At 36.2% G+C, this 24,092-nt stretch overlaps 2 protein-coding genes across 13 annotated transcripts; one reads left to right on the plus strand and one right to left on the minus strand.

Annotated features, from left to right (window-relative positions):
• Window positions 1-508: 508 nt before the first annotated feature.
• Window positions 509-7,222, plus strand: LOC111305407 (phosphatidylinositol/phosphatidylcholine transfer protein SFH9-like). Of its 7 annotated transcripts, none has more exons than XR_016331680.1 (14): window positions 509-1,445; window positions 1,554-1,866; window positions 2,884-2,983; window positions 3,171-3,437; window positions 3,512-3,589; window positions 3,690-3,791; window positions 3,902-3,951; window positions 4,049-4,148; window positions 4,302-4,391; window positions 4,735-4,816; window positions 5,513-5,910; window positions 6,002-6,076; window positions 6,776-6,937; window positions 7,035-7,222. XR_016331680.1 is itself a non-coding variant. In XM_089751022.1 (14 exons), the coding sequence occupies exons 1-14, from the start codon at window positions 1,439-1,441 to the stop codon at window positions 6,827-6,829; spliced, it is 1,800 nt and encodes a 599-aa protein (XP_089607148.1). In that variant the 5' UTR covers window positions 514-1,438; the 3' UTR covers window positions 6,830-7,090. The 7 variants fall into 7 exon arrangements, 5 of the variants coding, with proteins under 5 accessions (XP_089607146.1, XP_089607148.1, XP_089607144.1 ...); XM_089751022.1 differs by adding an exon at window positions 4,497-4,580 and having other exon boundaries at window positions 514-1,445; window positions 6,776-7,090; XR_016331681.1 differs by having other exon boundaries at window positions 517-1,445; window positions 3,171-3,425.
• A 557-nt stretch (window positions 7,223-7,779) lies between these two features.
• On the minus strand, window positions 7,780-22,518 carry LOC111305405 (chromatin modification-related protein EAF1 B-like). 6 transcript variants are annotated; one of them, XM_089751014.1, is made up of 23 exons: window positions 22,237-22,518; window positions 20,673-20,879; window positions 20,494-20,548; window positions 20,321-20,418; window positions 18,769-20,227; window positions 18,545-18,664; window positions 18,081-18,344; window positions 17,207-17,398; window positions 16,940-17,020; window positions 16,637-16,694; window positions 16,040-16,551; window positions 15,866-15,919; window positions 15,296-15,353; window positions 14,995-15,185; window positions 14,839-14,892; window positions 14,667-14,747; window positions 14,272-14,406; window positions 14,034-14,150; window positions 12,808-12,908; window positions 12,449-12,661; window positions 11,982-12,360; window positions 8,937-10,769; window positions 7,780-8,355 (listed from the first exon to the last, which is right to left on the minus strand). In XM_089751014.1, exons 2-22 carry the CDS (start codon window positions 20,813-20,815, stop codon window positions 9,021-9,023), a joined length of 6,114 nt encoding a protein of 2,037 aa, XP_089607140.1. In that variant the 5' UTR covers window positions 20,816-20,879; window positions 22,237-22,518; the 3' UTR covers window positions 7,780-8,355; window positions 8,937-9,020. The 6 variants fall into 6 exon arrangements, with proteins under 6 accessions (XP_089607140.1, XP_089607141.1, XP_022758657.2 ...); XM_089751015.1 differs by having other exon boundaries at window positions 11,982-12,273; window positions 21,985-22,518; XM_022902922.2 differs by having other exon boundaries at window positions 21,985-22,518.
• Between the last annotated feature and the right edge of the window lie 1,574 nt (window positions 22,519-24,092).

Genomic DNA, 24,092 nt, shown 5'->3' on the forward strand with positions numbered 1-24,092 from the left:
AAATTAGGGATTCGTTTAAATCCCTAAATTTTGCGTAAAGATTCATGCTTATTTTATGAAATATTATTAATTTTGAGTCGAAAATTTTATATTTTTATTTTATAAAAAAGTTTATTAAGAATGAATTTAAATTAATTTTCACAATATTTTGTAAGATTTGAGGCGTTATATTTTTAACTCTTGAAAGGAAGATACGGTCTTCGCCGTTGTAGAGTTCATTGAAGCAATGCCAACGCCGCAAACCACGTTGATTATAATTTATAGCCAATAACTACCAATTTTAATAAGTAAATCAAATGCCGACAAAAATTATGACCAAATGTGTCACCGCCTCTCTTGTATACGTAATTTCAGTTTATTTTTACATTTCATTTAAGCACCCTATAGTCCGCCTGCCAACCCATCTCCACGTGGCACTACCTCGATGCATATGACGTGGTGCATACCAAACAGTTTTCCGTTGGGTTTCCTTTATTATATAAATAAATAAACAAAGCAAAAGAAAATTAGTTTGTTATTGGCTTGTTGCTTTACGAGAACTCTGGACTCCACGACATCTAATAGTCTCTGATTCCCATCTCCATTAACTTACGGCGGCTGACGGCGAAACCCCATTCTCTCTCCAGAAAAGAGGCCAAAGCAACGAAAAAAAGTATTAAGTCGTCAACGGAACCACCACCACCACCACTACTTGAGTAGCTGAAGCGGCGGTTTCACGCTAGTTACGATTTCGCTCTCCGAAAATGAAATTTTCTTTTTTTTTTTTTTAAGGGTTTTTTGACAACGACACGCCTTCCTCAGCTAACTGACCCCAAAAGATTTTTTAAAAATACAATACTTTTATTATTTTATTTTATACGAGAATCGATAGAGAGAGAAGAGTGTTTGGAGAGAGAAAAGCTCGCCTCGTAACCTAAAGCAATAGCTTTTTTTTTTTTCCTTACCTCATAGCTCTGGCTTTGATTATTATATATAAAGAAATAAAGACATAAAATGAAAATTCAATCATCCATTTTTCGTGAATTTAATTTCGCTCAATTCGTGTGAAATGAATGCGGTTTTTTTCAAGGTATATTTGGATACGTTTCCTTTTTTGTTTATTATGTTGTTATTTATTTATGCATTAATGATGACAATGGAGGCTGTTTTTAATCTTTTAATTGTGTTTTTTTGGATCTGACGCGGTTTAATTTCGGTTCTCTTTCTTTTTTGACCTTTTTTCTGTAATAATCTTTTTCATGTCCCTTTTTGTCCACTTCTGCTTGAATTTCTGGTCAATTTTGTCGTTTTTAAACAGCAACGAGCTGTAACAGAGAATCGTACAGGTCTGGAGGATCTGCTGGCATATAAAAGTAACGGCGTCTCATTATTTCTGAGATTTTCTGTGTCTGTTTGGTTGCAAATACAATTCTGATCACGATCTCGGATAAGTATTACAATGCCTGGTAAATTATGCCTAACTGTGCTGACTTTTGATCGAAATCGGGATCAAAAGGGTGATTCGTCGATTAATTTTTGTTTCTGATTTTTTTTTTCGTTTTTAATGATATCAGGAGAGGTAATTGCATTTCAAGAAAATGAAAGGTTTAGAAAGGAAGAGAATTTGGATTTCGAGACGTCTGAGGACGAGAAAAGAAGAACCGCGCGAGGGAAATCTCCGAAGAAGGAAGCGATGACTGCTTCGACGAAGCTAACACACGGTCTAAGGAAGCGTGGCAAACGCGTGGCTGATTGCAAATACGCGGCAATTTCGATCGAGGATGTTAGGGACGCAGAGGAGGAAAAGGCAGTCAGAGCTTTTCGCCAGGCATTGCTTGCGAAAGATCAGCTCCTCCTACGTCATGATGATTACCACACTTTGTTAAGGTAATATAACCGACCACCAGACTTTTTATTGTAGTTCTTGAGAGAAAGTTATGCCATTCATTTGCGTGGCTAGTTAACATTAAACTATGTTGATAAGAGAATGAAACCAATCCATCGAAGCAAACCTGTGCTGTTTTAAATTACCAGGGATAGCTTGAATGACAAGGTACCGATGAATAATGCGACCCATCTTAAGCTTTGAATTGTTTACAACTGACTTTAGGGAGAATTTATATATGTTTATTTCTGAAAACAAGATTTCTATTCGTTCTCAAATTTTTAAAATTTTCTTGTCCTTTCTTAGAAATTCGTAATTATTTCATAATCTGTAATCTAGAAGGCAATATTTGGATTGTTTATTTAAGCATGACATGTATAGGATGTGTAGGTTTTCCAGAAAAGAAATTTATTGGAGTTTTAAAGAAAAATATCAGAAACCTTTCTTGGCTGCTAAGTCTGTGGTCCATTGATTACAAAGAGTAGATTCATGGTGTACCATATCATATCATCTTCAGTGTACTTATTTCATGAACTTCAACTGCTCCCTTTATTGGGTTTTGGGCATTGTACTAGTTTTCATCATCAAATCTTTAGCAGCAAGAATTTGAGAAATGTATCTCTCTAGTCTCTATATAAAGTGAATTATTTAAAATTTTACGATCTAACTCAAATGATTTATGAGTAGACTCTTATTCTAATAAAGCTAAGATTTGTAACTTGGAATTTTGTGCACCTTGATAGACATTACGCAAATTTTCTCTGCCGGAATTGTAGTGAAGCATGTGATAACTGATTTTGCTTTGTTGAGCTGGTGACTTCCCTACTTATTCAGTGATTTAACTCTAGGCGAGACATTCTGAACCATTAGTCCTGGAAGTGGAAACTGAGCTCCACTTTAAATTATAATTTTTGAAGAAACTATTTATTTTAGCTTATCAACAACAAAAAATCCTATATTCAAAAATCTCCATTCAACTATCTTCATTCATTTCAAAATCCTGGAATTTGTTTTTGCAGATTTTTGAAAGCAAGGAAATTTGTCCTTGATAAAACTATCCAGATGTGGGAAGATATGCTGAACTGGAGGAAAGAGTGTCGAGTAGATACCATTATACAGGTAAAAATGCTCCTCTTATCATCTTTAAACTTGGATTATTTAAATTTCTACTGCACTCCTTATGTTTAGGTGATGGACTTTAGCAATTTTGTTTATCTTGTTGTTCATAAAAGATGTGCTGCCTGTCTTCACTGTTGGTAATAGTTTATATTTCATAGTTTTAACATATTTTGTGATGCATATGCAGGATTTTGTATATGATGAATACGAAGAAGTTCAGCACTGTTACCCCCACGGTTACCATGGTGTGGACAAACAGGGCCACCCTGTTTATATTGAAAGAATTGGTAAAATTGACCCTGCCAAGCTGATGAAGGTCACTACAGTGGAAAGATTTTTAAAATATCACGTGCAGGGCTTCGAGAAGGCTTTCATGGAGAAGTTTCCTGCCTGTTCTATTGCTGCCAAGAGGCATATAGATTGTACTACGACAATATTAGATGTACAGGGGTTGGTCAGTGTTCATAAATTACAGAACATATGCATTCATGACATGTCGTATTTCTCATCATTTCCTTCTTTATGCAGAACTGGATGAGCTTCGGTAAGGTTGCACATGATCTTGTGATGCGCATGCAGAAAATTGATGGTGACAACTATCCTGAGGTGGCTTAATTGTTTTATCAAGCGAAATGAAAAAATATATATCTGAATTATTCATGTATAAATTCCTCAAGTGTTACTAACATCAGCATTTTCTTCACAGACTTTACATCAAATGTACATAGTTAATGCTGGAAGTGGATTCAAACTACTATGGAACACAGCAAAAGGCTTTCTTGATCCAAGGACTACTGCAAAGATTCATGTACAAGAATTTTGAAACATGTGATCATGAAGAAATAAATATGTTTGATGCATGCTTTTGTTTTGAGGGTTGTGTTTCAACTAATCAGTAAGTGTTATTTGATCATACAGGTTCTTGGCAACAAATTCCATAATAAATTATTGGAGATTATTGATCCAAGGTTGTGATTTCTTCTGTATTATTAATGAAATGTCTTACTGCCTGCTTGTTTTTGGACTTTTCTAACTAAACTTGTTTGTGAAAAATCTCCCAATCAGCCAATTGCCAGAGTTTCTTGGTGGAACTTGCTCATGCCCTAATGATGGTGGGTGTCTTAGATCTGACAAAGGACCCTGGAATACCCCAGAAATGATGAAGGTAGGATCCTAGTCAGTATTTAAAGGAAAATGAATAAATTGTTGTAGCATTTAGTAGCACTCCTCTCTATTCACACATATTGATGTTTGAGAAATTTCCTGATTATTATTTTATGCGCTAAACTAAAAGTCATTGCCTGTATTCCATTTGCAGTTGATGCACTCGGGGGATGCCTTGTACCTGAGGAAAACAGAAAGTTCTTCTGAGAATGATAATTTGGAAGTCAAAATTTTCTCTACTAAGGTTACTCCCGCTGCCTTCTTTATTAATCAAGTTTCCTTTGTCTACTGTCAATTTATCATTATTTCGCTAAGCATCATGTTCCATGTTAATTGGTTCATTTGGCATGTTGCAAGTAGCGAAATAACTTATGCTTCCGATGTGAGGCCAGATACTTCAGATATCATGCAGTTAGTGTCATTCCCTGACAAAGTAATTGCATTTGCCCCACCTTTCTGGCTTCCCTTTTAACTTTGGTTATGAATTTATTCCATTTAAGATTTTAGTCATCAGACTTTATAATCCTTGTTTCTTTTTGTGCTACTCTGCAAAAATATTATTTAATATTTTTTTATCCTTGTGTCAGGGATGGATGAGTGGTCATAATTCTATGCACGGCATTATCGAACCAGAAAATTCTGCAAGAATTGAAGAAGCTAGTTCAACAAGTGAGCGATGACTCCGTGGACCTAATTGAACATCATATTTTTGTTTATGTTGTTCACTTAAATCAGATCATTCAATCCATTATCAATGCATGTTGTGGTAGTTTTCTAACATTTCCTTGTGAGATAGTTGTTCCAGCTATATTATGGTAAATACCATCATGTAGACCAATAAAGGGGCCGTTAAAGCATAACTAGTAGCAATAATTAATCTCTGGAAGGTACAAGACTATTAGTATACAGAAGTTGGTGGTTTTGTGTGGTTTCTTTCTCCATACTTGTATGTGCAATCAAATTTTGAAGTGTGACTCTTAAACCTTTAACAGATTTTGTTGCTCCTATATCATAGTAAATGACCATCATATAGACCAATAAAGGCAGCATAAAAGCATAACCAGTAGCCCTAATATCTGCTTCCATGTGTAGGATAAACTTTCTCAATCAGCCATTCTTGATTAAGATATAGAAGCCTGTAGTTATCAATCTGATTTCACTGGTGATTCTGGGTTTGAACTTGTATAGTTGTATTCATAATCAAAATTTCAAGTTTTGACTCTTAGACTTTTAATGAAGCTGACTTGTCATTATTGCATTAGAACATTATCTCCTCTTTCTCAGCACTAGAACTTCTTATAGGCTATGCTAATTTTTTTTCTCCTGTAAGTTAGCTTTTACATCTTAATTTGCTGCTGTTGACAGATGATGTAACTAGGGATATTACTCCAAGAAATCCAGGGAAGAAGTTTGTTCAACATGTAATAAGTTTTGTGGTTCACTTTGTACTCAAATTATTAGCATGTATATATTTCTTGGTCCCTGGACTGGGAAGATTTCTGGAAGCTCAAGATTCAAAAAAACAAACAGAAAACCAGTCCAACTGCCAGATGGCAGGTTCAGGGTCTCTGGAAAATGGTACTTTGACAGATGCAGAAGAGGTCTCACTTCATCCATGTTGGCAGAGGCTACAACATTTAGAAAACTTGGTAACTGAGCTTTATAACAAACCCACAAAAATTCCTCCTGAAAAAGAGGACATGCTTCTTGAGTCATTGAATCGTATTAAATCTATCGAACAAGATTTACAGAGAACAAAGAAAGTAAGACCTGTTTCTACAATTAGTCTTTATTGCAACTGGTTTTTGTTCCTTTGTACATTCTAGTTAAATAATTCTGACTTATTTTTTGTAGGCATTGCTTGCAACTGCATCAAAGCAAGTAGAGCTTGCTGAGTCATTGGAACATTTAAAAGAAAGCAACTTAGCTGTAAGTTCCTTTTTTCTTCTGGTACTACTTCATTTGGGATATAAGAATGGGTTTTAACTGTTAAGTGTAGTAAAGTAAGTTGGTGACACAAGTCTGTATTCTGATTGCATACCCAAGTACTGTCCATCCATCTAGATGGCAAGGTCTATAACCTATGTGATGAACATTTGAACCAATTTATAATTAAAATAAAAAAAGGAAAAGAAAAACAAACCTGGAAAGTTTCACCATGCTATCTCAGATTATTAAGAGTCATATATGTTACCAATAGGTGCAGCTTATGCCTACCAAATCCAACCCCCCTGCTAAAGAAAAAAAAAAACACAAAAGTTGTGTCTTATAACTGAAATTTCTCTTTCTTCGACTTAGGCGAATTTTTTTGGTGCCGTTCAGAGTCACAATATATGCCTGCTTACTGGGGACTTCCTAAACAACCCCTTAACTACGTTCATGATTTTCTTATGAATTGGCTGAAATTTAAGGTGGATTGCCGGTATATTAATCTCTAGCATATACAATTTTGTACGTCATTCACGGAAATGCATTGGCTTTAATTACTTGAGCTAATTTTAGTTCAAATGCTTTCTGTATTTTTTTTTTCTTATTTACCCCCAAATAAGGAATTGATTAAGTAATGAGTGCTTTGGATATCTTTGAATAAAGCACACATTCTGATGGTATTGGGTATGGCATTAGCAGGGGACATATTCATGTTGGCGAAGAAACTACAAACCTTTGAACCCAGGAAGATGAAGTTGCTTGTTTGCTTGATTGTGCTGAGGTAGCCAATTCATATCTTCTGTCGTCTCTCAACAATCCTACAAAAGCAGGATTTGGAAATCTATCGCCCAATTCAAGCAGGTTGACTAGCTCTTTACATCGGTCTCACTATCCATATTATTTTCAATATTCTATCTCATTTCTGGCTTTTTTTTTTTTTGGTTCTTGGAATTGGCAGTCGGGGTTGATGAGTGACAGCTGTGAGATAAATGGAAATAGATGAAGTTGTGCTGATAGTTGTCTAGTTACTGTACATAGTATGAATTTTTTCCCCCTTTGTTTACTCGGGCTGTTATAAAGAACAAATAATTGAGCTCACTCATTTATAACAGTAAATACATACATTGAAAAGAAGAGGTTATGTCACAGCGTTTTTGTACTTAGAGGCTAGTGAACATACAAGATATTTATGATTTTTAATTGCTATCAAGTCTTGACCGGAGATTTCAACATCCACTCGTAAGCTTGAAATCAGATGCCTAAAACAGAATCGAAGCCGAGAGTGCAACTAAAACAGAAGCGGTTTATAACTATAATAAATGCGTGATCTTTGTATGCTTGGACGTTCCTTTTCAAGAGTGTTTCATTAGGTGCCACTTTGACGTTTGTTTACAAGAGATTTAATTTGAAGCATTGGCTGATTATTGTTAAAGCAGTTGTGGTATGGTGGTATGGTGGTATTGCTATCAACATTGTGTTTACAATGCCCAGAAAGCTGTAATGCATCTCATTCTCTTGCTTTCTTTGCTTGGCCCTTGCGATTTTATCTAATTTAATTTCCTTGTTTAACTGAACTGAACAATCAAGTGTTTCTCCATGTATGAGCCATTCAAGTAGTATGCTTAAACATAACCGTGAACGCAGATCAATGTCACAGTAAGATATTTGACATGACAGTGAAATTCGACTACAATACTTCCAAGTAATAAAAACAAAAGGTTTGTGATTAGTATTTTTGTAGACCCAGAAGCAAATGGAAATGAAGGGAATGCAGTGATTAAAGGGCTGTTGCATTATCAAAATCTTAGGACTGTTACTAATTACAGAAATTCATTGGGTGCCCATGGCGTTGACAGGTGCCGTTCATTCCACTACCAGTGACCAGTGTGTACACCAGAAACCTTATATTCACAAAATTTCCGAAGGCTTTGGCCCATAAAAATGATTGCTACCCACTTGATCTGAAAGGGTAATAATTCATGCACTAATCTACTGGGGCAAAAAAGAAATAGGGCCCCTCTGCACGAGCAGGGAGACCATGGAAAAGGAAGGGAGGAAAGTAGAAGAAAAGGGAGATGTGACCTATGTACATGGCCTCTATATCTGTCTCCATCTTCCCAATGCTCTAAACCAGTGGTAATATACATAATCCCCCAAAACCCAAAAAGAAAATAGAAACAAAAAAAAAAAGTCCAACACTTTTTCTGTGTATTTCTAACCTGCAAATATCAACCACCTCTTTCCACGTTGCAATGCCTTAATGGATTAACCAGCTTCATCTGCATAAAGGTCAACAGTCCGATTAGTGTCCACTCTCCATTCAAGTTAAAGAAAATTTAGATACCAAAGAAAGGAACAAAAAGGAAAAGAAAATGCAACAGGTTTGCACAATCCAAATAGTATACATGGCCAAGCAACCATAGACAGCTAGCTACAAAAAGTAACCATCAATAAATAATTTGAGATTTGGACTTTCAATGGTTAAGGAATTAGATGAAAAGGTTGTTGTTGATAGAAATGAGTGGCGTAAGAAGATTAAAATTATAACTTAATTTGATTCTCTTATTTAGTTTTTTGTACAGCCAACCCCAGAATATGAGATATAAGACTTAGTGTGTTGTTGCTGTTCTTCTTGGGCCTTCAATCAAGAGAGGATGTGTTGGGAGGGAAATAGTCAGAGAAAAGCTTTAACAAACCAATTAAGCAACAATGAGACAGAGAGGGACAGAGGTATCATTTATCATCATTCTAATATTACAACAGTACCATAATTCTACATGCATTAATTTTGCCTAGTAACGCCAACCTATCATATAATAACACTATATCACACCTGCCTAAATCTGTAAATAGTTATTACCTGTACACTGCTGTCACAAGGGCATGAAAACCCAATCCTAGCGGGGGCCATTGCTGTTGGAACTGCTCCATCCACTAGATTGCTTCATTCCAGCTTAGAATTAGAAGGCCTGTGACAAAAGCTGCCCTGTACTGCTTGCAGATGAGGAGTTTGCTGTTGTGACTGCTGCTGCAATGGCAGCTGTTGTGGGGGTGAATTATGCTGATCTTGTTTTAATTGCTCTTGAGGCTGATAATGTTGTTGAGATGGTGGCGGTGTGGGAGATCGTTGTATCTGTGGCTGTTGCAGCCACTGTGCCCCAGCATTATTTCCATGAGGGGGTAAGCCACCTGATAATTGTCTCTGCCCTAACCCTTGGCTGACAGAAGGTACTGGATCGCGACCAGCTGAATTTGTAAGAGGAAGGCTTCCTATGGGTCCCACTTGAGTGGCCGTATTTGGGATACCAGGATCATACACTGGCTCTGATGATTTCCACTGAGAACCAACAGAAGGAGAAACAACCAATACAGTGCTGTTAGGTGAATCAATGGCGGCCTGAGACATTGCCATGGTTGTGGTTGTACCCATCTGTGAAGTATTGTTCATGGGCTGTTGGTCAGCTTGGGCTGGCTCAGCTTGAGATTTGCTGGGAGGATCAGAATTCAATTGTCGATTCTGTTGAAGCATCCTTTGACTGGTAGGTTGGTTTTGATTAACCTGCTTTTGGTGTGCCTGTGAATGTAGCTGCAAATGCTGGTGGTTTGGACCCGTAGCTGCTGGCAGGATGGATTGATGCACAGCTGATAGTGTATGACCAGAATGCACTGTGGACACCTGACCTTGAGAACTATTATCAGAAAGGGAAGCCATCTGCTGGAGTTGCTTTGTAGAAGGGGTTGCTGCCCCAGAAAATAGCTTTTGCTGTGGCAGGGAATGATTTGAAGACTGAGAAGAAACTAGAGATTTAGATGGTTGAACATGGCTCGTACCAGACCCAGAATACAAGCCTTGACCTTGCATCAGGTGCATCATTTGCTCTCCTTTCTCAGCAGCTTGGTTCCCAGGGGCCATGTTAAGGACATTCAGATGAGCAGGATCAACAGAAAGGTTCTGATGCACCAGCATGTTCCCTCTTCCAGCTCCCTTCAAAAGTTTAGCTTGCTGTTGAGACTGTGTTTGTTGCCGTTGCTGAGGATGGTGCCTGCCAGATTGTTGAAACTGCTGCTGCTGCTGGGGCTGCCGCTGCCGTTGCTTGCCTATCTGATTGTTCAACCCACTAGCACCAGGTTGGGGATTCCTACCAAGCCCGTGAGGGGCCAAATGATGTTTCTGTTTGTGCTGCAATGACATAGGAGTCATTGGTGAAGATGGTGTTAGAGGGGGGAGTGACACTGGCTGAGTAGAAGCTTGAGATTGAATCTGAGAACTATTCTGGAGAGAAGAAGATATGGGAAGTTGGGTCTGAGGTTGGACTTGTGGCATCAAAGCACTAGATGCAGCAAACTGTTGCTGTGGCTGTTGCTGATGCATAAGACGCTGCTGCTGCTGCTGCTGCTGCTGCTGCATTTGCCATTCTTTAGCAAAGCGCATGCCATATGCTTGCTGCTGTGACCCATTGGAACCCTGAAGATGAGCATGATGAGAGTTGCTCAACATATGAGACTGCTGTGAAGGCATTTGCTGCTGCTGCTGGGGATGACCTTGAGACGACTGAACAGGTGGTGCAGTTGATTGATTAGGGTAAGCAGAACTCAACCCATTGAAAGCAGGAATTGCCTGGCTGTTCCCTTGAGCCTGCATTTGCTGCTCAGGTACCATTAATTGCCTTTGATGCTCTGGATTGTGGCCAGGCTATCAAACAAAAAAAGAAAAAAAGAAAGTCATCTTAGTTTGAAAGTCGTTGTACATCACCATAATGCACAAGAATTATAGTGTTCAAAGTCATTGATTATCTAGAAGTTCAATGTAACTTTAAATAAAGTACACAAATGCCAAATCAACCACATTTCTATTCCAAGAGGAATACTCAAGCTTAAGAGATGAGAATAATAGTTAATCAAAATCAATACTAAAGAAAGGTTTCACATAACAACAATTGATTGCAGAATGAAAATTGCTTGTCGATCAGCCACAATGCCATCCAACTTTAAGGCATTGAGGTCTACAAAACCCTATTATCCAGCCTATATTAAATTCCAGAATTGAAAGTTGTTACATCTAAAGAAAGTGATAATTAAGATATCCACAGTTCATTCTTTCTGCTTGTTAGCCAAAGAACTAAGGTAAAGGAAAATTTTGATGTGATTTTTTGCAGCAAGTAATCCTCAGTCATTGAAAGTTACAAGATTAATAAACTATCACAAAGCATTTGATGAACATCTATTTCTTTACACTTCCAATAGAATTCTCCATAATTAACAATGAAAAGCCATATGATTAGAACATGTAGGATTGAAGTCCCCGCATTCTGAATTTAGATGGGTGCAGCGAAAGCTCAAGGGGAAGGCTTTGATTGCAGTTATTCTCAGATTAGCGTGGAGTGCCTATCTTTATTTTGTTTGGAATGAGAGAAATAGAAGCCTTCATGGCAGCAGAGCTAATTCTGATTCAGCTCTCATTAATCGAATTAAGGTCATTAGATGCAGGCTTCAAGGTCTAAGGAGTATTGCGGGGGATAGGATAAATAGGAAACTTCTGCATAATTGGGGATTGGCAGATGACATGCTTATTTAGCAATTTGTTTTGTTTTGTTTTCTTTGCTGTTGATGTTATTGTTAGTTCTAATTTGTAATACTGCAATATGCAGATTGTTCACTTTGTAGCAGGCTTGCCTAATGCTTTAAATGAATACAAATCTGATTTATCCAAAAAAAAAAGAAGTCCCCGCATTCTGAAACTGGCATCAGCAATAATATACGTTAATCATTGGGGGAAATATCCATGCTGATTTATTGGTATATAACAATTAACGATTTATATGGAATAAAATAAGAAGCCTAAACCGCAATAGTATGTTGAAGCATAGACTAAATCATGCTGCTGTTTGAAAAGTAAATAACTTACACGCATCATGTGCATGGTGTCCCGAGGCCTCAACATCGAGTTTCCTTTACCAGAACCTGGTCCAGAGTGCATATTTACAGGGTTTGAAATTCCCACCATATTGGAGGAGAGCATGCTGCCAGAATTTAGCATTGCCGACGATGCCATTCCTTGGAAGCCTGGCCTTGACATTGGCATGCTTCTATTTATCCCACACATCATGCCCATACCATTTCCACCTGATAGCATACGAACACCGCGATCTGATCCAGAAACAGCCCCAGGGAGAGACAAATTGGACTGCTGAATATTCCTGCCAGATAACATTTTATTATATTGTTGCATTCTATGCTGCTCATCAGCAGGCAAAGATGTTCTTGGAACACCATATCTACCATCCCTGAGAGCAAATATGACCCAAAATTTGTGACATTAGTATGTGAAAGTATGCACACATAGAGAATGCAAGCTACACATTAGCTTAATACCTCACAGATGCATTGAGTGGGGCAGACGGTGATGATAGATTACTGCCAAGAACCATGCCAGAAGATCCCTGCAGAGATGAATTTGCTCCAGAGGCAGGAAGCATTGATCCCACAGCTCCTTGATTCGATATTGCTAAACCACTAGCATGAGAATCTTGATATCCAAGGGGTGCGTCTTGGCTTGATGCAATGGCATCACAAAGATCAAGAGGCCTTTATCCAAATGATGAAAAATAAAAATGATATTGCAGTGCATTGCGATAAAGGCAACAATATAATAGCAAGAACAACGAAAAAATAATAAAGATGAATGAATTAACAAGCTAAAACATTAATTAAAATGGGACAGAAAAGCTTACGTTAGGACCCCTCCATTTAGGTTATTTGGGCAGACTTGTGAAAGAGCAATAACATGAGAATTGTGGACTGGCACTATCTGCTTCGGATCCTGGTTATCATGCTTTACAATACATAAGAAGAAAGAAAGGACAAGTCAGGAAAGTCCGAAGAATCAAGGTGAATGAAACAAAGAGAATTTAGGATGCTTTCAAGTACTATGACTGTAGGTTTTGTTCAACTCCATACTTTTTGCCACACCACTGAATTATAACACAATTGAGAAACAAAAGGTGAAAATTCTCTGACAGGACAATAAATTTAGGTGGAAATTTAATTTGAAAATTCTTTTAAGAGCACAATCTGATGTTAAACAAAGAGCATCATACAGTGGGGTACAACATCTCAAGTTCAAAGACAGCTAATTCAATGTTTTCAAAGTAAATCTAAAATTCCAAAATCTCCTTTAATTGTGTAACTCAACTAGTATATCACTATTTAATAATGTTTTATACTACTACTCAGGCGCTACATGAATGGCTCAGACGAAGTGTAGCAAAAAATGCAAAGGATACAATGGATTCAGAGCAAGCCTCTAAAGCCTCTATTCTATGAGTGGAAGCAGAGAAGAGGTCACCTTCAACCAATGGAACACTTCTTTTATTGCTCTTCCAGCTTATCCGAGAAGTGTTAATGGAAACATTTTAACGAAGTTGCAGTTAGAGGATAATGGGACTACCGGTCTGCTCATTTCATAATTTTCAAATAGTTTTCTGGAAATTCAGTATTTTCATTTCAGTCTCGGGGCACAAACAACCCCAACTACAAGATGCGAAACATCATCCACATAATTCTTTACTTCAAAAGAAGGATGACAGTACACTGCTGTTGATCAAGTGGCATATTTGTATAACAAATAGTATCCTGCATAGTGCCAGTTAACCTATTTCCTTGAAGCATAGATTCAAATATTTCAAAAAGGCAGGAGTACGGCATACCTAGTATATTTTAATCAAGTTCCATGCACCTTCAGAAATTAAATTAATAATGCACAAAAGTCTTTTTAAAATGTCCATAGTCAGAATTTGCATCAAACTCATAAAAGAAATTGCAAAATTGAAATTACTGAAGATACCAAAAAGACTACCTTCAACTAGTTGATTAAACCAGACCGATTTGTGCTTAAAGCTACAAACATGCCAAGATCTCTAGAGATTAGATAAATGTACTCAAAAATTCACAAATGTACCTGAGTCCGCCGGTAGTGCAGTTTCTTGCCAATAAGTATAATTTTTTCAAAATGAGACTTAAGAGTATCCTCTTCCACCGGCCCTTGCAAACATTGAAACAACTGTCTGGCACTTCCCTGCAAGAAATAAAGCAGTAGAAGCCAATCATAGATGATAAAATTAGCTTCATGAAAAATGTCCCCCAATGAATACATTAACAAAAATATGAATCTACTAGCTTTTGGGAAGAGAGAGAACCTTTGGAATGCCAGGTAATGTGGACGGATATGACTGAGAAGACCCTGAATCATCAGCACTGTCAGCTCCATCTCCACTCCTATCCATTAAAATCTTATGGCGTTCCTTACATTCTTTAGGCTTGCGAAATATGCACTGTACATGTTGAAAAGTTCATGAGATTATTGCCCAATGGAGAAAGTTTAAAAGTGGAAGGAGGAGCAAGGTGAGGGCGACAAGACAAATATAAGGCTGCTGTACATATAGAAAGAAATTATAGACGAATGAAAGAACAAGTAGGACTTTTAGAGCAATAGACACATCATTAGTGGTAATTTAGAATTAGTTGAAACACATTAGAAGGAAACCCTACATAACAGAATATGTTTGTATAGACACTTTGCACATGCACTAACCTTAAATTGAAGGGTACTGTTGATGGCATCACTTACAAGCTCCCAATTTGGACCCATGTCATGTACAAGGACAACAAGTGCCTGAGCATAAATACAGTAACATCTCAAGGACCTGGTTGAAATGCTAACAGCAATTGAAGAATAATTTCACAAAAAAATAACAAGAGTTAACCTGATCTTCAAATAATGACCAGGGACTACCATAACCAGGCTGACCAGCAGACATCTGAAAGAAGTTTACATGGTTTTAATAATTACACCAGAGCTAAGACAAGTACGAAGCAAATGATCAACCAGACTCTCAACAAACAGGTGAAGAAAAAAATACCTTAGGTGTTTTGGCTTTTCTACCTCTGTCAAGACTATGAATTACTCTAATAATTTTGCCAGGGTTGGACATATTACTCATTTGGGACCCTACAGGTGAAGGAATAGATCCACTTGGAGCAATGTCAAAAGCGTTATCTGACTGTTTCTTCATAATCTTTGGCTTCTTGGAATTATGTTGCCCATATAAAACTATTAAAAAGACAATTGACAACGTGAAGGATGAAGAACACAACATAAAATAGATATATCCAACCAAGTAACCAACAATTAAATCAAATATGAGAAGAAAAGAGCTTTACCACTAGTCCCACTAGAACCAAAACGATGACTCTTCGGTCTCTTTTTGGAATACTCCCTCTGCAAAAGAAGCACATAGAAAAAAAAAAAAATTGGCAAACACAAGAGAAGAACAAAAGAACATGCAGATAAAGTTCAATGCTGCATAACAAACTTATGAGATATGATACTCTCATATCTATCATGGGAAGCAGGATGTCAATTTCGTCTGCGTACTACTTGGTCTGATGTAAAATTGAAAATACTAAAATGACCTTAAAGCTTTAAAAGTTTCCTTAATCAAGAAAATTGAACAAATCCAACTGAGGATATTCGGAAATCAACTTAAGAACCCGTAATACCTTTGAAAAATCAATCTCATGCTCAGTAAAATTACACTTTCAAGAGTAAGACACACATGAACCTAAAAAAAGTATTTACTCATCCAGGCAGAAAATATTTAAAATTCCTAACGATAAAATGAGTATACTAATTTTTTTAAAATAGGAAGAAAATAATGAAGCAAAATAAAAGAAAAAAGTTAATCAATATCAAGATAAGGAACTTGGAATGATAAAGATAACAAAATTCACCTGTTCATTATGAACTGTAGATTCCAGCTGCCAACCATGATCGTATGCAGAACCCTACCAAAAACACAATTCAGGCACCTTTAGAAACTATGAAGGCAAATAAGGAAACTATCCCATACCATTCCAGGGCTTAAACAAACCCGTGTCATTTAATACAGAAGAATTCCTACGTACGAAGTTCTTGGGTTTTTTCTTCTTTTTAGGTTTTGTTGGTGTTTCTGCACAGTCATATGGTAGCTGCCTTTCAAAGTCCCCAACTGATTCAACCTCCATGCTTTTCTGGATCTGGAATCCTCCATGCAAAGTACTCTGATCATCCTGAAAAGAATTAGTATCTCCACTGGAAGCATCAGTTTTTGTTGGAGCCTGTAAACCCCCAGCAGCAGCTGCACTGCTAAAAGGACTTAAGACCCTCTGCCTGGAACCAGTACGTACACGTTTCGTTGGAATTGGACCGACATTTAGACTACTGGCAGGCCTTTTACCTATCAACATGGACTGTTGAGAACAGTTTCCATATGGCAAATCAGCACCCATTTCATATGGTATTGCAGGATATAATTTCATTGGGTTCTTCCGCTTCTGGTTTAATTTTGATGGTTTGCTATCTTCAAAGGCTCCAGGCAAATAATACGTACTTGTTTCTCCTTCATCCTCATCATACACAAAGTCATCATATCCAAACTCTGAATTTGAAAAAGATGTTGTAAGGAATAGAAGACTATTCAACGACTAAGAAATAAAATAAAAAAAAAAAGGTGTCATGATTACCAGCTCCAGCATCATAAACAGATGTTTCAATCTCCTCTTGCACGCTACTCCCAGTTTTCTGAAAAAGGTTCAATAATAAGCAAGATTTAGCAGAAAAGTTCCAACAGCTGCACTCAGGCAAATTAGCATAGAATTGTAAATGTATATATGTTCACCATGATAACTTCACTGATGTATTTTCAGACGAATTACATCATTCCAGTACTCTGTTCTTCAGATTTTTATAAAATACTCTCCCTTGTTAAATATAGGGGAATCAAACAGAAAGGGCATGTATAAACTCATTAAAAGACCAACACTTACCTCTGTCTGTACCAAATAAGATTCAATAGATCTTCGGTAGGTTTCCATAGCAACTGAAGGAACTGCATAGAAGAGACTTTCCTGAAAATAAAGTACATAAAAAGTTTGAGCAAAGAATGTAAACAGAACAAGATAAGAACTCCAGAACTGAGCATGCATGGTTAAACAGATACAACCTATTAAAAGAGATAGATCAAAACTCTATATTCAAAACCCAACAATAATGTGTAAATAAACCCGAAAAGCTAAGAAAAAATTAAGCCATACTTCTGTTAGGTGTTCATCCCAAGAAATGTCCATCATGCCTGAGTCAGACATCCTGTCTGGAGTTGCTGGTGCTTCAGCTTGAAGTGATGGAACAGGGGAGCTGCTATACTTCAAAAATCTAAGAGCATATGCCTGAATAGCAAGTTCATACTTATTTCCAGGGTGGTGCTGCTGCTGCTCCTTATTCATATCCTGCTCCATAACATTTTGCACCCAAAGATAAGACATGAGGTACAATATTTCAAGGATCTGATACAATCTAGAACATAAATATGAAGTATTCAGCAATTTTCACAAGAGAAAGGAACTGAAGGCAAGGAGAAAGAGCCCAAACAGCTCTAGAGCTATAACTCAAATCCAACATTCAAGTGGATATTCTGGATTCTAGTTCTGGAATTCAAAGGCCTTTATGCATTTTCAATTAAATTTTAACTAATCATCCAGTGCCTATGAACTCAATCATCAAATAATCCCACAACTCCAGACCATGGAAATCATATTTACTAGAAATCACAATTAAGATCCAAAAAGGTTACAATTAAAAGAAGACTACAATCCATATAAATACCTAAGATCTCTGTAACATCTTCTCTACATTTTTAAAATAAGTCAACTCCTCCCAGATCAAGTAAAATTACTTTCACAGCAAATTAGAGATACCATTTACTGAAGAACAGAACTTATAAGCAGATAATCAACAAGAATAACCATAAACACCAGTAATTGACTTTGAAGAATATAGAAGAAATGACCACCAAACTTAAATAAGAAAATTAAACATAAAAAATTATAATCATCACTGTCATCACATAGAAAGAAATGCGTAAACTGATTAAAAGTAAAGACCAATAAAAGTCCCATAATATACCAGTACCATATCAAGTTCAGCAGTCTTCTTAAGAACTTCACTAGCCTGTGATACCACCAAATCATGGCTACAGTTTTTTGGACCAAAACTTGCAACCTTACTATTTAGAAGCACCTCTGCTGAATGCCAAAAGTCCATAACAGCATTAGCAATGGTTAAAGCTACTCTTTTAAGTTTCCGATGCTGATTTTGTTCTTCGAATTTCAATCGCAAAGTAAAAACAACACGTCGACATATTTGAGCTGCAGCAGTCATCTTCCAAAGGCGCTCCTATAAGTACATAAAAGACAACAAAAAAAAAAGGAAGCTAATATGAAAATTTTGTCAATTATGTTATCTAGCCAACTTCATATACAGGTACACTAGCTAAGTAAAGCTGATATATAAAAAAGCTCTCAACAAGAAGGAATAAAAAGAACAAGAAGAATGCATAAGATGAATTTAATTTATATTCTCTAATAAAATAATACCTGAGCAAAATCATTTGCCAACCATGCCATTTCCTCAAGGACAAAGTCCCACTGAGATTTTCGGCGATTCTCCAAAGGAAAGGTACCAACAGATAGCTCTGCAATCCTATTCTGCTTAGCCTGTTTACCATAATACCAGACCTTTTAAGTTTTTTAAAGACAAAAAACTTAAATCTAAATTTAAGAAATCACTGTGCATATATCCATCAAAAAGATAAAACCACCTCTATAATCCGTGCCTCTTCCAAGATGGAATCTTCATGTGCCTTGTCCGCCACTTTCATATGATTATCTGAACTAATTTCAGTATCAGCATTAGCAGTAGAGGTCCTTCCAGACAAAGTTGTCTCAGCAATCTCACAAATATTGTTATCCATTGTACCTTGAGGCCTACTAGCAGAAAAATTTTCCTTGTTGGAGTTAGAATTATCACCCAGCACAGTACTAACTTTCCTATCAGCTTCTGATAAAGCATGAATGCTTTGTTGCGCCCCATTGTTGAAAGGACAACTCGCCTCATTGTGAAATACAGATCTATTTTCTTCCTCGACTTTGACAATAGAATCATTCAGAGAGTGATTTTGATTCACAGAAGTATCAAGAAAAATAGCACCATTATCAACAGCCTTGATCTCATTGTTTTCTTTTGCCAATTCACCAACAGCTATGTTTACCAACTCATCTTTTTCTGATGTTTGCTCCATGAGCTTTCCATTAGAATCAACATTTTTAGGATTAATACACACATCATTATCATTATTTACATCTAAGCTTAAGCCGTTTTGAGTGCAGGAGGACACCGAATCTAATCCCTTCGTCCCCATTGCCACACTGCTATTTTGCCCTTCATTTGGTATGTTTTTCTGATCACTTTTAGCATCACCAAGCCCATTTAGCTGATTAGAACTAGTTTCATTTTCAGCTTTTGTTGCACCTGTACCAGGTGGACATTGAAGACCAGTTGAAACCACCTGCTCCTTCCCTCCGACAAGATCAGGTTCCTCAAAAGACAAGTTAACTGGACATTTATTAGCCTCCACTTGAGCAGATTCATTAGGCAGGTCATCTATCAAGCTTTTTGAAACTGTAACATCAACCTTGCTTTCAGATAGATCACCTTTTGATGGGTCAGTTGTTTCTTCAGCACCCTGCCCACCATCCAACTCCATATTCAACTGATTATCAGAAGTTATCAACTTTGAAGCCAAATCACCATTTGATGTTGCAGGTTTTGTGGTATTAACAGAGGGTATGTTCTTGTCCTTTTGGTTATTTGTTTCAGATGTCATAGCCTTCACATCCTTTGATGCTACACGAGCAGGTAAAGAAGAGCCATGACCACCTCGACCTTGAACCATATCTGTTGAACTTGATCGAGCCCCATCTCGATTTATTTTGGACCTGTTCCTTCGAGCATATGGGCGAAAAATAGCAGAATCTTCTGATTCCTTGGCATTTTGAGTCCCATCCATCTGAGAAGATTGCTCTGATGGAACAACAGTATTCCTCTTACGAGGATGCGTAGGCTTCCTTTCACCTTCAGGAAACTCATTTTCACCATCAAAAAGTAAGAGATTATCAGCACTATTGGGTTCACAAACTGCAGGAACCCCTGGTCTACCACTACTCTCTACAGAATCACCATGAGGTGAGGCAGTCAGTGAAAAACTACCTTTTGCTTCACTGTAATAATAATGGACAGGGAAGCATCAGCTAGTTACTCCAATACAATTTACAACCATAGTTACGTAACAAACAACAGTAAAAAGAATATACCTGGTAACAAAATGTTCTGCTTGCTGATCAGTGAGAGAAGTAGACTGGACACTAACTGAAGCTGCATTGCCAAATTTGAAATCCAAGGGATTGCCACCCTGACAGCAATGTGTTTTATGGTGAATAATAATCTATAAGAAATCAAAATAGCAAGAGAAGATAAAAATGCTTACTTTCTCAAGAAACTCTAGTTCCCTTCTCCTTTCCTCGCGAACATCATACTCCTGCCTGTTATAGACAAGAGTAAAAAAATAAAAGAAAATAAGTCGCCTGCACTTAGAGATGTGAAACAAGTGCATTATTCTGGAAAGTTAAAATGATATGAGTGAACAAAAGCGGATGTAAGTATCACCTAAGCTCTGCTTGAGCCTTCTCAATAGCTGCTCTGCGCGGAGAGGTTTTGACACCAATCCCAACTCCGCTGTCAACAACCCCTCCCATGGAATCAACCTCAGCATTTACTAAGAGAGCAGATCCTGAGTTACATCCATGCATCCCTACCTAAAAGTCTACAGGCTGGCCTTTCCCATTGATGCAAAAAGAAGATATTGGTGAATACCTAAAAAAGATGTTTGAAAAAAGATGGAAAAGAAAAACTCAGAATAACAACTAGAATAAATAGAAACTAAGGCAAATAATAAATTGAAAAGAAGCAACAAACAACAATGATAAGTATTTTCCCCTCATTGCAATGCAGACACCTTCATAGCCACATTAATATAATTTACTTCATTCAATAAAGATTCAAGATGGTAACAACTCAAAATTGTACAAACTCGATTGCAAACTCTTATCATCAAACTCACTCAAGATAATCAAAAAATAGGAAGTTTTCCAGAAGCTCAGATATGTATTAAACCAACACCAAAAAACAGGGTAGAAACTCCCAACAAATGGACAACAATACATGAAAGAGAAGAATTATGAATGCAGTGCGCATACATTGTTTACCATAAGAAGGATCACTGTAGAAAATTTTTTCCTGGAAAAGAACAAAACGCATGCATAGAATGACTTGAACTAGAGTAAGGAGCAGTAATACTATTCCAAATGAGTTACTTTCCGGCAAATAAAGGTGTTTCCTACTTTTTTTTTTTTTTATTCTTTTCCACAATGAGTTGCCAGAAGGTGAAAAAAGGAGTCACATAAATAGATCATCAATGACACATTGATTGCATATCTCTCACATCTTAATTTCCTACTCCTGCACGGTAGTTTCACAGCAACTGAATATAACCAAATTATCTCAAAAACCAATAAAAGTTCACTCATCTCACCATCTTATATTGATTTAAAAAAAAAAAAAAAAACCTTGCATGGGGAGAGGTTGCCACTAAGTTTTGGACAGTTAAAAAGCTTGATAAAGGAAATGCATGGCCAGCGTAGCCCGCCATTAATTGGAACACCAAAAGCAATGCTGAATTATAGTAATTTAAGATTCTATCACCGCCACCCAATAGGCATACTGTATATCATATATGCAAACAAATAGAAGCAAATGATAGCATGCAAAGAGCTTGGCACCAGAAATTCTCTTCAAATTCCAGGAAAATAACCACTAGAAGTCGAAAATCAGTAGCTAAACAACGCAACGTGAGCCTAATGAGCTTCCCCGGCATTTAACATCTAATTGATGCAAATAAACACATAAGAAGACCACTTACCACGTAAATCCACAAGCATTCAATCCAAATGCGTATAGAATACCACAAGAGAAACAAACGGAAACCCTAAACGCATTGAATCACGGAAATTGTGCCCTAATTGCAAGCATTACTCAAATTCTAGGTTTTCCAAAACAAAAATTTAGCACGAAAAAAACCTAAATTGGGTTAGGGAGTCGAACAATTGGGAGCTAGGGGAAAAAAACCGGAGAACACCTGAAACGTTCCCGCTCTTTTTAACACTCTCGTTACCTCTCTATCTCTCTCCTAGGGTTTTGAAGCTTCGAACCCTCCCTCAACGTCTTTGACCTCAATCAAAACGACATGAATTAACCCTAAAATACGACACCTCCCTGCAAATGCAAGCCATGAACTCGTTGTCGAGTCCCTCTCTATTAAGAGCCCTTTGTGTAATATTTTTCGTTTTCGCTCTCCAAAAAAATTTGGTTTTTTTGGTGTTTTTTTTTTTTTTTAGGCTTTTTTCAGTGTTTAGGTTTTGTTTGGCTTGGCTGCTTTTCGGGGTTACTATGCGACTCCTCCCAGTGAGTAGTGGGCTTGGGTTTTAACCTGAGGAGGACGACGACTCTAAAAGGGCTTCCCGGTTTTTGCTCCACTTTGGGCTTTTTCGTTCGGCTATTAATTTCTTTCTTGCCCATAAAAAGAGTTTGTCTATTTGACTATTACTCTATTTAGTTTAAATAATGATTTTCTACCCTAAATTTTCATATAATATCAATGAATATATTAAAATCTAATTTCCAAAAAAATTTAAAAGAATATACTAATTTTAAGATTCGAAAAACCAAACAAATAAATTTAAGATTCAAATTTTAATATTTGTAATATTTTTATCTTAAAATACGATTTATTCTGTTAAAAAAAAAAAAATGTGTTCTAAGTTACTATCAACATTTCATAATACCTTACAAGAGAGATGAACAAATCCTCTCCTTCTAGCTAGAGGAACATACAGCTAATTCTGCACGGCTTTTTCACTTTTTCAGACGAGCAAGGTATAAGCACTCTTTATATTTGGACGAGTTTCATTCTTAGTTATGTTCACAGTAGATGGTAAACAAACATGTCACATGATATTGAGCAACTATTTATTACACAAATCATTAGCCATGCTGAATACTGATGGAGATGAAATTTCTTATCGATTGCACAGCTTTTCTTGGTTAGTTGCTGAAGCTTTAGGCTTTGATAGATAAAAAGGACGGAAAAAGATAAAAGATAAAAACCTTATTAATCTAAAAATGATTACAAATTTTAGTTATTGGATTATCAAATTTTTTATGTACACCTCTTTTCATATTTTCTATCAAGAAAAACCTTAATTACTTTGAAGACTTTTTGTGAGTATTGATAAACCTGATAATTTCAAATACGATATATTTTTAAAAAATATGTTTCATATTTATTTGTGTCAATATGAATTTTGATACAACACAATTTGTGTTTTATACATATTGACATGTCTAAACATATATAAGATACGAAAAACACATTTAGATAAAATGTGTTATACAAATACGTGTTTAATATATGACACGACACAAAAAATACGTTTAATTAATTTTATCATACGAGTACATATTTAACATATTTGACACTTTTTTTATATTTATTTTAATTTAATATAAATATATATAGATTATTTTAATTTTAAAATTTTTAATTATTATGGTATTTAATTAACTTTTCAATACCATATAAAAATTATTTTATACATTTAATTATGATAGTTCTTTAATAATTATTATAAAATTATTTGTTTTATTAATAATATAAATATTAATACTAGTTCTATACATAATTTTTTATTTTTTAATCTTTAATAATTTATCATTTTGAATTTGATACTAAGAATTAATATAATTATGTAATATGTATTAAAATTTAATATATATATATATTAAATACATATTATATGGGTATCCAATTTTTTTTATTCTTTTTAATATGTAAGTAATATGTTAACTTTATTAAGTTATAAATGATTTATAGATTATAGTTATTTATTATTTTAATTTTTTTTGTATATATTCGTATTAATCATGTTTATTCACATATATCTGTATTATTCACGTTTATTTATGTCATAT

The sequence above is a fragment of the Durio zibethinus genome, chromosome 21 (genome assembly GCF_047325235.1).
Source record: "Durio zibethinus cultivar Kanyao isolate XHJ-2024 chromosome 21, ASM4732523v1, whole genome shotgun sequence".
NCBI classification, from domain to species: Eukaryota; Viridiplantae; Streptophyta; class Magnoliopsida; order Malvales; family Malvaceae; genus Durio; species Durio zibethinus.